At 56.1% G+C, this 12,410-nt stretch overlaps 1 protein-coding gene across 1 annotated transcript in view; it reads left to right on the top strand.

The window, feature by feature from the left end:
* Window positions 1-12,410, top strand: part of POR (cytochrome p450 oxidoreductase) — a 39,837-nt gene that overhangs the window by 26,384 nt on the left and 1,043 nt on the right. The window contains exons 3-13 of the mRNA XM_024745370.1: window positions 1,038-1,086; window positions 4,723-4,851; window positions 6,408-6,557; window positions 7,039-7,163; window positions 7,560-7,649; window positions 8,016-8,114; window positions 9,143-9,259; window positions 9,366-9,484; window positions 11,321-11,502; window positions 11,659-11,808; window positions 12,156-12,410. The exon at window positions 12,156-12,410 is cut by the window's right edge and continues 1 nt beyond it. Of these exons, the coding sequence (XP_024601138.1) occupies window positions 1,038-1,086; window positions 4,723-4,851; window positions 6,408-6,557; window positions 7,039-7,163; window positions 7,560-7,649; window positions 8,016-8,114; window positions 9,143-9,259; window positions 9,366-9,484; window positions 11,321-11,502; window positions 11,659-11,808; window positions 12,156-12,410 (1,465 nt within the window). The remainder of the gene's footprint in view (window positions 1-1,037; window positions 1,087-4,722; window positions 4,852-6,407; window positions 6,558-7,038; window positions 7,164-7,559; window positions 7,650-8,015; window positions 8,115-9,142; window positions 9,260-9,365; window positions 9,485-11,320; window positions 11,503-11,658; window positions 11,809-12,155) is intronic.

Raw genomic sequence — 12,410 nt, 5'->3', positions numbered from 1 at the left:
TTCTCAACCCTAGTCATCAGTCAGATACGTGTACATTTCAGACACCTTCCCCCGTGCTGGGGCTTGCCTTCCATTCCCTTGATGGTGTCTTTTTAAACAGAAACAACGGTATTTTAGTGTTCAGATTTGTCGCTTGGTTCAGACTGGCCGTGTTTCAAACATCTTAAATATTTACCGTCCAGAGGTAAATCACCTTGCTGTCTTAGGCCTGAGAGTCCCTGGGGAGGCTCGCTGGGTTGCTTTAGATGGCTCTGCAGGCCTGGGGCAAGGACAGAGAGAAGGAAAAGGACCAGAAGTGGAGAGGGAGGGGCAGGAGGCCAGAGCTAGGAGGTGGAGAGGCATGCGGGGCAGTGGGGCTGCTCTCTGGAGGGGATGGGGTCCAGTTCAGGGCTTTAGAAGGTGACAGGGTCACAGAGAGGGGAGCAAGTAAAAGTGGCTCCAGGGCAGGGGAGGACTGGGGGGGGTGGTCTTGGGAATCCCAAGGGACTTGCTATTCACGTGGGGCCTTGGTGGGGAACAGGGGTCTGTCAGGTAAGGAACTGGAGTGAGGACGCTCTGGGCGGAGACGGTGGTGTTGACAGAATTCTAAGGACCATCGTGGAGGGCTGGTGTGTGGAGGGGAGCGGCAGGCGAGGCTGGGACAGGTTCTGAAGGGACTTGTGCACCCCTGGTCCTGTGGGTCATGGGAGCCATGGAAGGTTTCAGAGCGCAGCAGTAGCACGGTCAGAATCTTATTTGGGAAACTCCTGGTTGCCTTGAGGTGGGGACCATTGGCTGTGGATGGTGAGCGGCCGGGGAGTGAGCTTGACCCTTCGTTCTCGTGAACTCGTGTACCCGGGTGGGTCAGCCCAGGCCCTGCGAGGTGCTGGATTTGGACTTACCAAGCCCCGGAGCCTGGGTCCTGCCTCTTCCAGCCCCGGCACTGGACCAAAGGCGGCTGCTGGCGGGGGCACCACAGAGTGGAGCGGGCGGAGCTGGAAATGCCCCTCGCTGCTGCCATGTGCCTCCCGTGCCCAGCAGACACTTTTATTTTTCAGGACCTCCTCTGTCAAAGACAGCACCTTCGTGGAAAAGATGAAGAAGACGGTGAGTTTTCTCTTTGTGCTCGGCCCTGGTGGGTGTGCGGGGGCATCCAGCAGAAGGCCAGCTTCACTGGACAGGAGGAGAAGCGGGTGGGAAGCTGGCTCAACTCCCTGTGTGCGTACTTTCTGGGCTAACCAGAGCCTCGAGGCTGCTCTGCTGTTGCTGGGACAGTTTACTCCGCTTTTTGAGTGTTTACTTCTTGAACAAACCAAACTGTAAGAACAGACCCTCCCTCTGACTCGGATGCCGCCCCATCTCCTCCCTTCCAGACCAGGCTGTGTCCGTGAGCATATGTAAACCTCACATAGCTGTGATCCTAGCACAGCTACAATTTTATCTGTTTGATTTTTGTTGATTTAAGTGTTGAATTTTATGACCAGGTGCTTCATTCACATGGTTAAAATCCAAAACATAAACTATTTAGTGGAAAGCTCTCCTATCCCTGTCACCCATCACTGTCCTTAGTATTTTATAGATCCTTCTAGAGCTTTTTTATGCACATATAATAAAAACAAATACAGACTTATACTTTTTAAACACAAAAGGTGGCATATTACATACACTGCTATAGACCTTCATTTTTTTCCCACTTAATGGTATGTCTTGGAGCTCCTTTCACAACAATTCAAAGATACCTCCCGCATTCTTTATTATAGTTGCGTGATGATTCCATGTGTGGCCACAAGTACTATAATTTGTTTTAATACTGCCATGTTGATGGGCGCTTGGAATATTTCTAATCTTTAGCTCTTACAGACAGTGCTGCTGTGACTGTGTAGATCAGTTTGCATATTTGAAAATACAGTAAAATCCCAGAAGTGGAATTTTTGGATCAAAAGATATATGTAGGGCTTCCCTGGTGGCGCAGTGGTTGAGCGTCCGCCTGCCGATGCAGGGGACACGGGTTTGTGCCCCGGTCCGGGAAGATCCCACATGCTGCGGAGCGGCTGGGCCCGTGAGCCATGGCCGCTGGGCCTGCGCGTCCGGAGCCTGTGCTCCACAACGGGAGAGGCCACAGCAGTGAGAGGCCCGCGTACCGCAAAAAAAAAAAAAAAAAAAAAGATATATGCATTTGTGATAGAAACTGCCAGATTGTGCCCCACCCCCGTAGAGGTCACGCCGCAGGGCCGTCACTAGCAGTGTGAGAACACCTGCTCCCCAAGCCTTGCCAACAGAGTCTGCTATCAAAGTTTGGGATTTTGCCAGTTTTCTAGGTTACAAAAAAGATATTTCTGTGGAGTTCTAATTTGCATTTTTCCTGTGAATGAGTTTAAGCAAATTTTCATGTTATGCTGGCATTTCTTTTCTCTCTTTTTACAGATTCTTTGTTCAAATCTTTTGCCCACTTTTCTGTTGGGATTGATCTTCCTCAAGGAACTCCTTAAACTTATTAGGGTGATTAACCCCTCGTCTGTGATATGAGTTAAAAATATTTTTCCCAGCTAACAGTTTGTGTATCATTCGGCTTATTGTGTGTTTACTTGTTCGTTTCGCCTATTAAAGTTCTCTAGTCCATTTAACTATTCTCTGACTTCTGGACTTTGAGTCATCATTTGAAAGGCTTCCCCCCTCTAAAGAGATAAAGGAATTCTTCCATATTTTTTTCTAGTATTTTTATGATTTTGTTTTCCATATTTAAAATTCAATCTGTTGGGAATTTATCCTGGTGTAAGATGTAAGGTGTGGGTCCAACAATTTTTTACACAGCTCTCTAAATTCCATGTAATAAAGTCCATCTTTTCCTCACTAGTTTTATCATAAATGTAATTCCCATGGGTATTTGAGTGTAGTTCTGTATTTTCCTGTTCTGGTACTTTGATCTAGCTCTCTGTGTATAAGCAATATCGTACTGTTTAATTATTATAACATTGTTGTATAATTATTATAACTTGTTTTAATATCTGTAGCACTAGGCACTTCCTCCCTCCCCATCGCTCTTATTTTTCAGTTTTCCTGGCTATTACTTCATACGTATTCATTCATTTTAGGTAACAGTTTTATCGAGATATAATTCCTATTCCATACAGTTCTCCAATTTAAAGTTTATTTTAAAAAATAAATATACTAAAAATCACATCAGTGATTTTTAGTATATTCCCAGTTGTACAAACTATCACCACAATCCATTTTAGGACATTTCCATCATCCCCAAAAGAAACCCTACGCCCATAAGTAGTCACTCCCCATTCCCCCACCCTGAGCCCTAGGCAACAATTCATCTACTTTTTATCTCTATAGAGTTGGCTATATGGCAACTGGACATTTCATGTAAGTGGAATCATACAGTAAATGGCCTTTTGTGGCACCTTTCACTTAGCGTAATGTCTTCAAGGTTCATCCATGCTATAGCATGTGTCAGCACTTCATTCCTTTTATTGCCAGATGATGTTCCAGTGGATGGATTCGCACTTATTTTTCCACAGGATTTTTAGGATCAAATTGTTGATGAAAAAAGAGCTGTTCACGTTTTTATTAGGATCATGTTACATTTCTGTACTGATAGAGGGAGAGCTGACATCTTGTACGTTGAGTTTTCCTGTGCAAAATCAGAGTGCCTTTCCATTTGGTTGAGTCCTTTATCACTCGGTAGCTTCTCACATGTTTCTTGTATGGCTTATTTCTAGGTACTTTATATATTTTGATGCTACCATAAATATTTAGCTACTGTTTTATATCCTGTTTTGTTCCCTTGACATCATAAGCATTATTTTAAAATACCTTTTTAAATGATTTTAAAATGATTTGTAGAAAATTCAGGAAATGTAAAAGGTATGAGAACACTTTACAGCAATTGTAGTCCCTCCGTTTTATTTTGTCATTTGTACCTGTCAGTTAAGGCTCTGTGCCAGGCCAGAGACCCCTCCAGGCATTTTGGGCACTGGAAGGCTGCCGCAGAGAAACCTCATGTCTACAGAAAGGGACCGGGGAGGTGGCCTGTGCCTTGCTTCCACCTTCCAGATCTTGCAAAGCACATCCAGTTGGCTGGACCTAATTTGCTGCATCCCTGGCTGGAGGGAGTCTGGGGGATGGAGTTCCAGCTTTTCCAGAGCTGCTGCAGTGGGCACAGTAGGAGGAGGGTGGGATGAAGAGCCTGTGAGCCAGTCTATATGGTACCTTTCCCCATTGTCTAGATTTTTATAAAGCATATGCATTACTTTTGTAAACATCCAGAAAAACTCACCCATGATTCCCCATTTAGAGACTCTTGGTATATTTCACGCCATTCTTTTTCCCTGTGCATTTATATGTATAAACACACACATATATGTGGAGTGGATATGTAACAAAATTGGATTATGCTATACACAGTCTTTGATCACTTTTTTTTTTTACTGAACGTCATTTCTGCATTTTTACACGTCCTTTAAAAATATGCCCACAGTGTGATTCTGAGCAGCTTGTGTGTGTAGCATTATCTTGATGGCTCCAGCTGAAGTCAGCTAGGTGGCCTCTGACCCCATCCGCTGCAGTGGCTGTGGCAGTGAGATGCTAGCCCCAGAGCGACTTAGCAAGGACCTGAAGCAGGCAGGAAAGAGGGTGCCCTTGAGGGACCTGCCTGCCCCTGTGGTCACCTAGAGCCTCCAGTGAAGACTGTGGCTCTTTGCCCCTCACTGATCCCACGTGTCTGGCCGTCCCTAGGGCAGGAACATCGTCGTGTTCTACGGCTCCCAGACGGGGACCGCCGAGGAGTTTGCCAACCGCTTGTCCAAGGACGCCCATCGCTACGGGATGCGGGGCATGGCGGCAGACCCGGAGGAGTATGACCTGGTGAGCTCTTGCCGCACCCTGCCCCCTTCCTCCCATGCAGTGCAGCCCAGGGCATTAAGGAAGTCACGTCTGGATCGTGGAGACGCTTAAAGGGCTGAGTTAGCCAAAGGGACAGACAGGAATAGGCGTCTCTTGTCATCTGTTCCAGCAGCCAGGTGGCCCCAGTTGTAAGGACATTAAGAACACCTGGCCCCGGCGTGCGCATGTGCGCTCTCAGCAGTGCTCACGCTCAGCCTTCCAAGCTCTCCACGCTGCAGGCTTTGCAAGTGCTGGGCAGGTGCCAGCAGAAGGGACTCGGGCACCTAGTGGATTGGCTGTGGCTTAAAAGATGAAAAGGGTCTCAGCAAGTCAGGAGAGGAACTGTTTCTCATCTCCCCTCAACCCCCACCTGAGAACTGCAGTTCCAAGGGAGCTGGACCGAGTCGTCGGGGGGGGGTCTGGGCTCTAGTGCAGCTCTGCCCTGACTGCCCGTGTGACCCTGAGCGAGCGCCCACCGAGGGCCTTCCTTAACTCATCTACAGAGAGGCAGTGAGGATGTTGGGTGAGCCATCTCCAGGAACCCTTCAGCTGGGCTTTGAAATGAGGCTGTAAACTCACATGTGTGGGCTTGCGGAGGGCTAAAGAGAGCCCAGGAATTGAGGGAAGGGCCCCCATCTGGAGCTGCAGGATCCCAGCCTTCTCCTGTCAGCCATCCTTGGCACGTGGCTCCTCCGGGCCAACACAGGACTGTCTGCAGGACGCAGTCCCCACTTCCTGGCCCCAGCTGCACCCAGCCTGCCTCTGAGGGTGGTGGGGACCCGCTCACCTTGCTACCTCTCCTCCGCGCATCGGCTCTTTCGCCAGTCGTGGCTCTCCAAAGGGCAGGAAACTTCCAGCAGTCTGCTTGCCTGTTTCTGAGACAGCCAGGCCAGCGGCCCCAGGTGGACTCAGTGGGCAGGGAAGTGGGGAGTGGTCCTTAGGCACCCAGGAGGGGCAGGGCTGGCAGGGAGCAGGTAGTCCTGGGAAGATGCCCCAGGGAGTTGCCTTCCTGCTTCTCCCCTGAAGGGCCATTGCCAGACATCCGGGCAGGGGAGGCAATGTCGGGCTCTTGCTGCTCCAACAACATGATAAATGAACTTTCCCTTAGAGCTGCTTCCCACATGTGCCACTCCATCTCCCAAACCGAACCATCCCCCACCTACTCCACACCCCTGCCTTCGGTCTTGGGGACGAGCACCACTGCCCATCTGTCTTAGGACCCGGGTTTCGGGTTGGCGGACAGTTGGTTAGGAATCAGTGCGAGCCCAGGTCCTCCTGTGCCCCAGGGGCTTGGTGGGGTGATGAGGTTCTCCGGAGGTGGCCCAGGGCACCGTGTTCCAAGTGCCAGCCCATAGCCTAGAACCCAGCATACTTCTGTCCACACCCCAGGCCCTCACCTGTGCTCTTCTGGACCTGCTGTTCCCTTTGCTCTTGAAATGCACCCCGTCCACGTGAACCCTTGACTCGCCCATCTGCACCCCTGTTGGGAGCAGGCTTAGTCTTGGTTGCTGGGCCTGGCCCTGCCTTTGTCTCCCCAGGGCGACCTGAGCAGCCTGTCAGAGATTGAGAACGCCCTGGCAGTGTTCTGCATGGCCACCTATGGCGAGGGCGACCCCACTGACAATGCCCAGGACTTCTATGACTGGCTCCAGGAGACGGACGTGGACCTCTCTGGGGTCAAGTATGCGGTGAGTCACCCATGTGGGCTTGTGCAACCTCCGGAACCCCGTGTCCAAGAGGAACTCCTCCGGTTCTCACCTCGTTTGATCAGCTAGGGCAGGCCCAGGTGCCAGGACAGAGGCTTCGAGCTGAGGGCCTGGTAGGGAGCTCGTGGCAGGGAATCCCAGGAAGGCTGCTCATGGGGCGACCCTGTCTTGCGCCCGGGCCCGGCCCAAGAGCTCCCCCTCCCACGTCCCAGCCCCACTTTGCTCGGGAGCATGTGCTACTGGAGACTGAAGGCAAGAAAAGGGCGGTGGGCTGACCAAGATTCGGCTGGGCAAGGAGAATCTTGAATGGGCAGGGTGAACCCCCCCTGCTGCCGCCAGGGTCAAGGCCAAGGTGGTTGAGGAGGGGCTTGGACTGCAGGTCACCAAAACAAGCCGCCTCTGGGGCCTTACAGTGCAAGGTGTCTGGCGGGGACCGCTGACCACTGGCCCCTCATGCACACAGGTGTTTGGCCTTGGGAACAAGACCTATGAGCACTTCAACGCCATGGGCAAGTATGTGGACAAGCGGCTGGAGCAGCTCGGGGCCCAGCGGATCTTTGATCTGGGGCTGGGCGACGACGACGGGAAGTAAGTGACCCCCCTCCAGGGCCCCCGCCCTTGCACGCCCCCCTGGGCTGTCGTGTGTCAGGAGCCACAGGTTAGGGCTGGCCGGGGCACAGGAGGAGAGGGCAGAGCCATGATGTCAGCGCAACTCCGTGACCCGCCTCACCACAGGGGAGGGAAGGCCATCCCCCCATCGCCAGTCTCCACCTTCTGTGCTCATCACACCCTCCCGGCTCACCCAGCTCAGATGGGGCCTCCCGTGGTTACTGCAGACCCTCTGGACACTTCCTGATGCCCTGGGCTATGTCACTGGGTGGGCTGGTGTGAAATGAACCCTCCAGCTTGGAGGGGTGATGGGACAGAGTCTGAGCTCTCCCGGCAGCCCCATCTGGAGCCTGGCTCATCCCCTCTTGTCCCCAGCCTGGAGGAGGACTTCATCACGTGGCGAGAGCAGTTCTGGCCGGCCGTGTGCGAGCACTTAGGGGTGGAAGCCACTGGAGAGGAGTCCAGGTGAGTGTGTGCAGGTGGGCCAGGGCCTCGGGTGCTGCCTGCCGAGGGGGGGTACTGGACTGGCGTGTGTGGTGGGGCTGGAGGAGGCTCCGTCAGGGTGCGGCAGGGGCGCGGGCCCAAGCGCTTGGGCTGTGCCTGCAGGTGACAGTCAGGGCAGGCTTCCTGGCCTCCTCAGGGCAGAGCCTCGGGCCTGCTGACACACTGTGCGGGCCCCATCTGCCTCCCATGCTCACACGTCTCCTTCCTCGTGGGTCACGTCTGGCCCCGCAGCCCTCGCCGCACGTCCCAACGCCTCACAGCCTCACTCCCTCCTTGGGACCCGGCCCCCTCCCGCCCCCCGCCTCACCCTGCGTCTCCCCTTTGCAGCATTCGCCAGTATGAGCTTGTGGTCCACACAGACATAGACGCGGCCAAGGTGTACGTGGGCGAAATGGGCCGCCTGAAGAGCTATGAGAACCAGAAACCGTGAGTAGAGAGCGTGGCTGGGGCCGGACAGCTGCCTGTCCTGTGTGTCCCCGCAGGGCCTGTCCTCCCAGGCCCTGTCCTGTGGGGCTTCCTTACCCCCACATCCAGGAGTGGGCCCGGGTGAGGGCACCTACGTTTCCATCTCCACCACACAGGAGAGCGTGAGGCCTGGAGCAGAGAGAGATCGGAGGCTGCTCTGAGCCCGGGGCCCTGGGGACCCCTCTGCTCCGCTCCCAGCGGTCCCTCCGCCCAGGGCGTGGCCTTGGGGGGACTGGCCCTTGCTCAGCTTGTACTTCATTTTCCCTGTAAATACCCTGGGGTGGGGGGTACCCACCAGTCCCTGGACCAGGACAGTGAGTTCAGCTCTGGGTCTAGGTGGAACTTGGGCAAAAGGGCTCGCTTCCTTAAAAATCTGCCTCGACGTCTGGACATATGTCCAGAAACATAGTGTTCTTCTCTGGGGCCCCTGACTTGCCCCTGGGTGCCACCCAGAATCCTGCTGGAGCCGCCCAGGAAAGACCTCCTAGAACCACCAGGCTTTGAGACCAGCAGCCCCGCTGCAGCTGTGGCCGGAAAGCCCGACATTTCAGTGGCTTCACAGACTGAAAGCCTCTCCTGCTCACTTACAGTCCTGGGCACGTGGGCGGAGGGGGCTTTGCTCCACAGTCACTCGGAACCCAGGCCCCTTCCATCTTGGGGAGCCACCTTCAAGGGCCTGGCCCTCCTTGTGCTCTGCTCACCAACGTGTGCAGAGTGTGGAGGGTCCCCCAGGTTTTTAGGGACCAGCCTCAGTTTCCATGTCTGTAAGCGGGGACACTGATAGCCTAGTTCTACCCCCTTGCGGGGTGCCAGGAGCACCGCTGTGGATTAGGCTGGGAAAGGCCACTACCTAATTGGAGAGGTGTCCTCGTGACCCTTGGAGGCCAGCTCTGATGTTTCCTGTGTCCTGTGTGGCCAGAAGTGTCCCTTGGGGTGGGAAGGTTCAGACTGAAGGCCTGGCCAGTCACTGAGCTGCCCTCCCCACCCAGCCCCTTCGACGCCAAGAACCCCTTCTTGGCTGTCGTCACCACCAACCGGAAGCTGAACCAGGGAACCGAGCGACACTTCATGCACCTGGAATTAGACATCTCAGACTCCAAAATCAGGTATGAGCTGCTGCCGCCCCCCACCCCCTCAAACCTTTCACTCAGGCCTCCTGTTCGGGTGCAGAGCTGTCTCCCACCCTCCTCCTGAGCCTCGCATCTCCCCCAGGTATGAGTCTGGAGACCACGTGGCTGTTTACCCAGCCAACGACTCTGCCCTGGTCAACCAGCTCGGCGAGATCCTGGGTGCCGACCTGGACGTTATCATGTCCCTGAACAATCTTGACGGTGAGTCCTGGGATCCAGGCCTCCCTACCTACCTGGGCCTGAGGTGGCTGGTGGGAATGGGCCCCTTGGCAAGGTCCATAGGTTGAACTTCTGCTTAGGCCTAAAGCCTGGTGCCCTAGAAGCCCTCATAACCAAGACCCCAGTTACAGGTTGTAGAACAAACTCAGGGTTGGGGGAAAAGGTAGCTGCAGGGTCTGGCACTCTCCCTTTTGGGGTTCCCCCATCCCCTCACTGCCATACTCCCTTGAGGGAGTGTGGGTGCCTGGAGACAGAGCCAGCCCGTGTCCTACAGGGAAGAGAGCCACAACTGGCTGCTGAAGGCCCTCTCTGGCTCCAGGGTCTCCTCACCTGTGAACCCAGGGATCCGAGTCAACAATCCTGATGGCCCTCCAGGCCCATTCAGGGCGCTCAAAGTGTAAGGGGCACTACCATGGGGCAGGGCTGCCCACTGACCTGGGGCCCAGCGCGGCCTGGCCCTGCCCCGCTCACTCTTGTCCTCAGTGACCTGAGCCTGGGCAGCTCCTTCTCAGCAGCTCCCGAGTCAGCCTTGAGAGGAGCTGCGTGAAAGGGGGCTCATTTGTATCAGATCTCATTGTGCCGGCAGTGCACTCACGGTCGGTAGTGCACGCACGGGCCTTTCTTGCACCGGGGGGCATGTCTCTTGTGCCATCTGAGGCAGGACCTTGCTGGGGGTCAGGAGGGGTGTTGGTGCTCCGTCTGCCCCAGGAGACTCTGGCCCCTGTGAAGAGCCGTTCACTGCCAAGAGCTGCTTAGAGAGAGGGCTGCAGAGGCTCAACTAGAGGCAGAAGTGGGGCTGTAGAAGTGCCCACACCTGCCCCTGAAGTGCAAGGCCTGAGCCCTGGTTTCTGGGCTCACACAAGAGGGCACCTGGGCGCAGGGAACACCTGCTGCTTGGTGTGGGTGCTGGGCACACGAGGACTTTCAGTTCATGAAAATCCATCAAGCATTGCACTGTGACTTGTACACTGTACGTAGGTCACACTTCAGTACCAAGTTCAAACCCCTCCCAAAAATAGACCCAAACCCCTAAAGGCTGAGCCGTCCTGGGCCAGGCCCTCTCCTCTCCATGTGGCTCGGCAGCCTCGCGGTTCCACGGGGCTCATTTGTACACAGGAATAAACGCCCCTGCAGTCATGCCTCTAAGAGATGGAGTTGCTCCTGGGTCCAGTCCAGCTCTAGCCTGCTTGTGGGGAGCTGTCAGTAAAGCCAGCCTGTTGACTGTGGTAGTGGAAGGACCCTGGCAAGGGCTGGTGGCGGGGGGGGTCTGTGCCAGCAGCTGCCCCTGAGTGTACAGGATGCTGCCCCCAGAGCTTGGCCCTTGGGTGACCCATGCACAGACCTCCACATGTGTCCAAGCATAAAACCCGACCTGGAGGGAGCTCTGCTGTCACAGCTGAAGGCCCGGTATTGGCATCGCACAGTCATGAGCCTGGAGCGCCACCCCACCACAGTGGACCAGGTCCAGCCCGCAGGCAGGCAGGACACACTTGGGGAGCTCCCCCTCTACAGCCCTCTCTCTGAGCAGCTCTTGGCAGGGGAAGGGTGCCCGAAGGGGCTGATTCTCCTGGGTGGGGACAGTGACTGCCAGGCCTACCCCGGCAATATCCTGCCTCTGATGAAGACGACCTGTCCAGCGTGAAGCTTGAGGGTGGCCGAAGCCCGAGGCTTTGCCCCCAAGGTCAAGGAAGGACCAGAAAGAGCTGGTCTTGCTTCTAGTGAGAGCAGGCCTGAGGCTTTGCCCACCCCATCCCGTGGCACCCCGCCCATCCCAGGGGCGGCCACTAACCCCGAACCCTGCCTGCTCTCTACCTACAGAAGACTCCAACAAGAAGCACCCGTTCCCCTGCCCCACCTCCTACCGCACGGCCCTCACCTACTACCTGGATATCACCAACCCGCCCCGCACCAACGTGCTCTACGAGCTGGCCCAGTACGCCTCAGAGCCCTCGGAACAGGAGCAGCTGCGCAAGATGGCCTCCTCCTCGGGCGAGGGCAAGGTGGGCCTGCCACCCACACCCCAGCGCCCGCCACCGCCTCAGCCCTGCACCGCGGCTCCCAGCCAGCACCCCCGGGCCATTCCCCAGGCTGCCTGGGCCCCACTTCAGCCCTGTCCCCTAGGTCCCCGTGTCTCACCTACGTCTGCATCTCCCCAGGAGCTGTACCTGAGCTGGGTGGTTGAGGCTCGAAGGCACATCCTGGCCATCCTGCAGGACTACTCGTCCCTGCGGCCCCCCATCGACCACTTGTGTGAGCTGCTGCCTCGTCTCCAGGCCCGCTACTACTCCATCGCCTCGTCCTCCAAGGTGTGGGCTCCAGGCCTGCCCGCTTATAGGAGACATAGTGTTGGCTCCTTGGAGGGACTGGGGTCCCTGGGCCACAGGCCCAGCTCTGCCCCCCATGCCCAGGGCAGTTCACTCGAGACTCCTGGGCTGTGTGTCCAGTAGGCTGGACTGTAAGACTGCAAACTGCTGTCCGGCCCCAGTGCCGAGAGCCAGTCAGGAGAGCTGCCAGGAAGGGGCCTTTGAACAGGTTTGGGCGCCGCGAAGGGTGTAAAGAGGCGCTGAGCAGGGACCCCCGCGGTAGGGTGGGTGGCAGGAGGGAGGGGGCCTCCGGCATCACCACGCTCACTCCGACCCTGCTGCCCCGCCAGGTCCACCCCAACTCCGTGCACATCTGTGCGGTGGCCGTGGAGTATGAAACCCAGTCTGGCCGCGTTAACAAGGGCGTGGCCACCAGCTGGCTGCGGGCCAAGGAGCCCTCCGGGGAGAACGGCCGCAGGGCCCTGGTGCCCATGTTCGTGCGCAAGTCCCAGTTCCGCCTGCCCTTCAAGGCCACCGTGCCTGTCATCATGGTGGGCCCCGGCACCGGGGTTGCCCCCTTCATAGGCTTCGTCCAGGAGCGGGCC

Source organism: Neophocaena asiaeorientalis, unplaced genomic scaffold, assembly GCF_003031525.2.
Source record: "Neophocaena asiaeorientalis asiaeorientalis breed wild unplaced genomic scaffold, Neophocaena_asiaeorientalis_V1.1 scaffold461, whole genome shotgun sequence".
NCBI lineage: Eukaryota > Metazoa > Chordata > Mammalia > Artiodactyla > Phocoenidae > Neophocaena > Neophocaena asiaeorientalis.
Note: the sequence above shows the minus strand (reverse complement) of the source record. Positions and strands in the feature narration are given on the sequence as shown.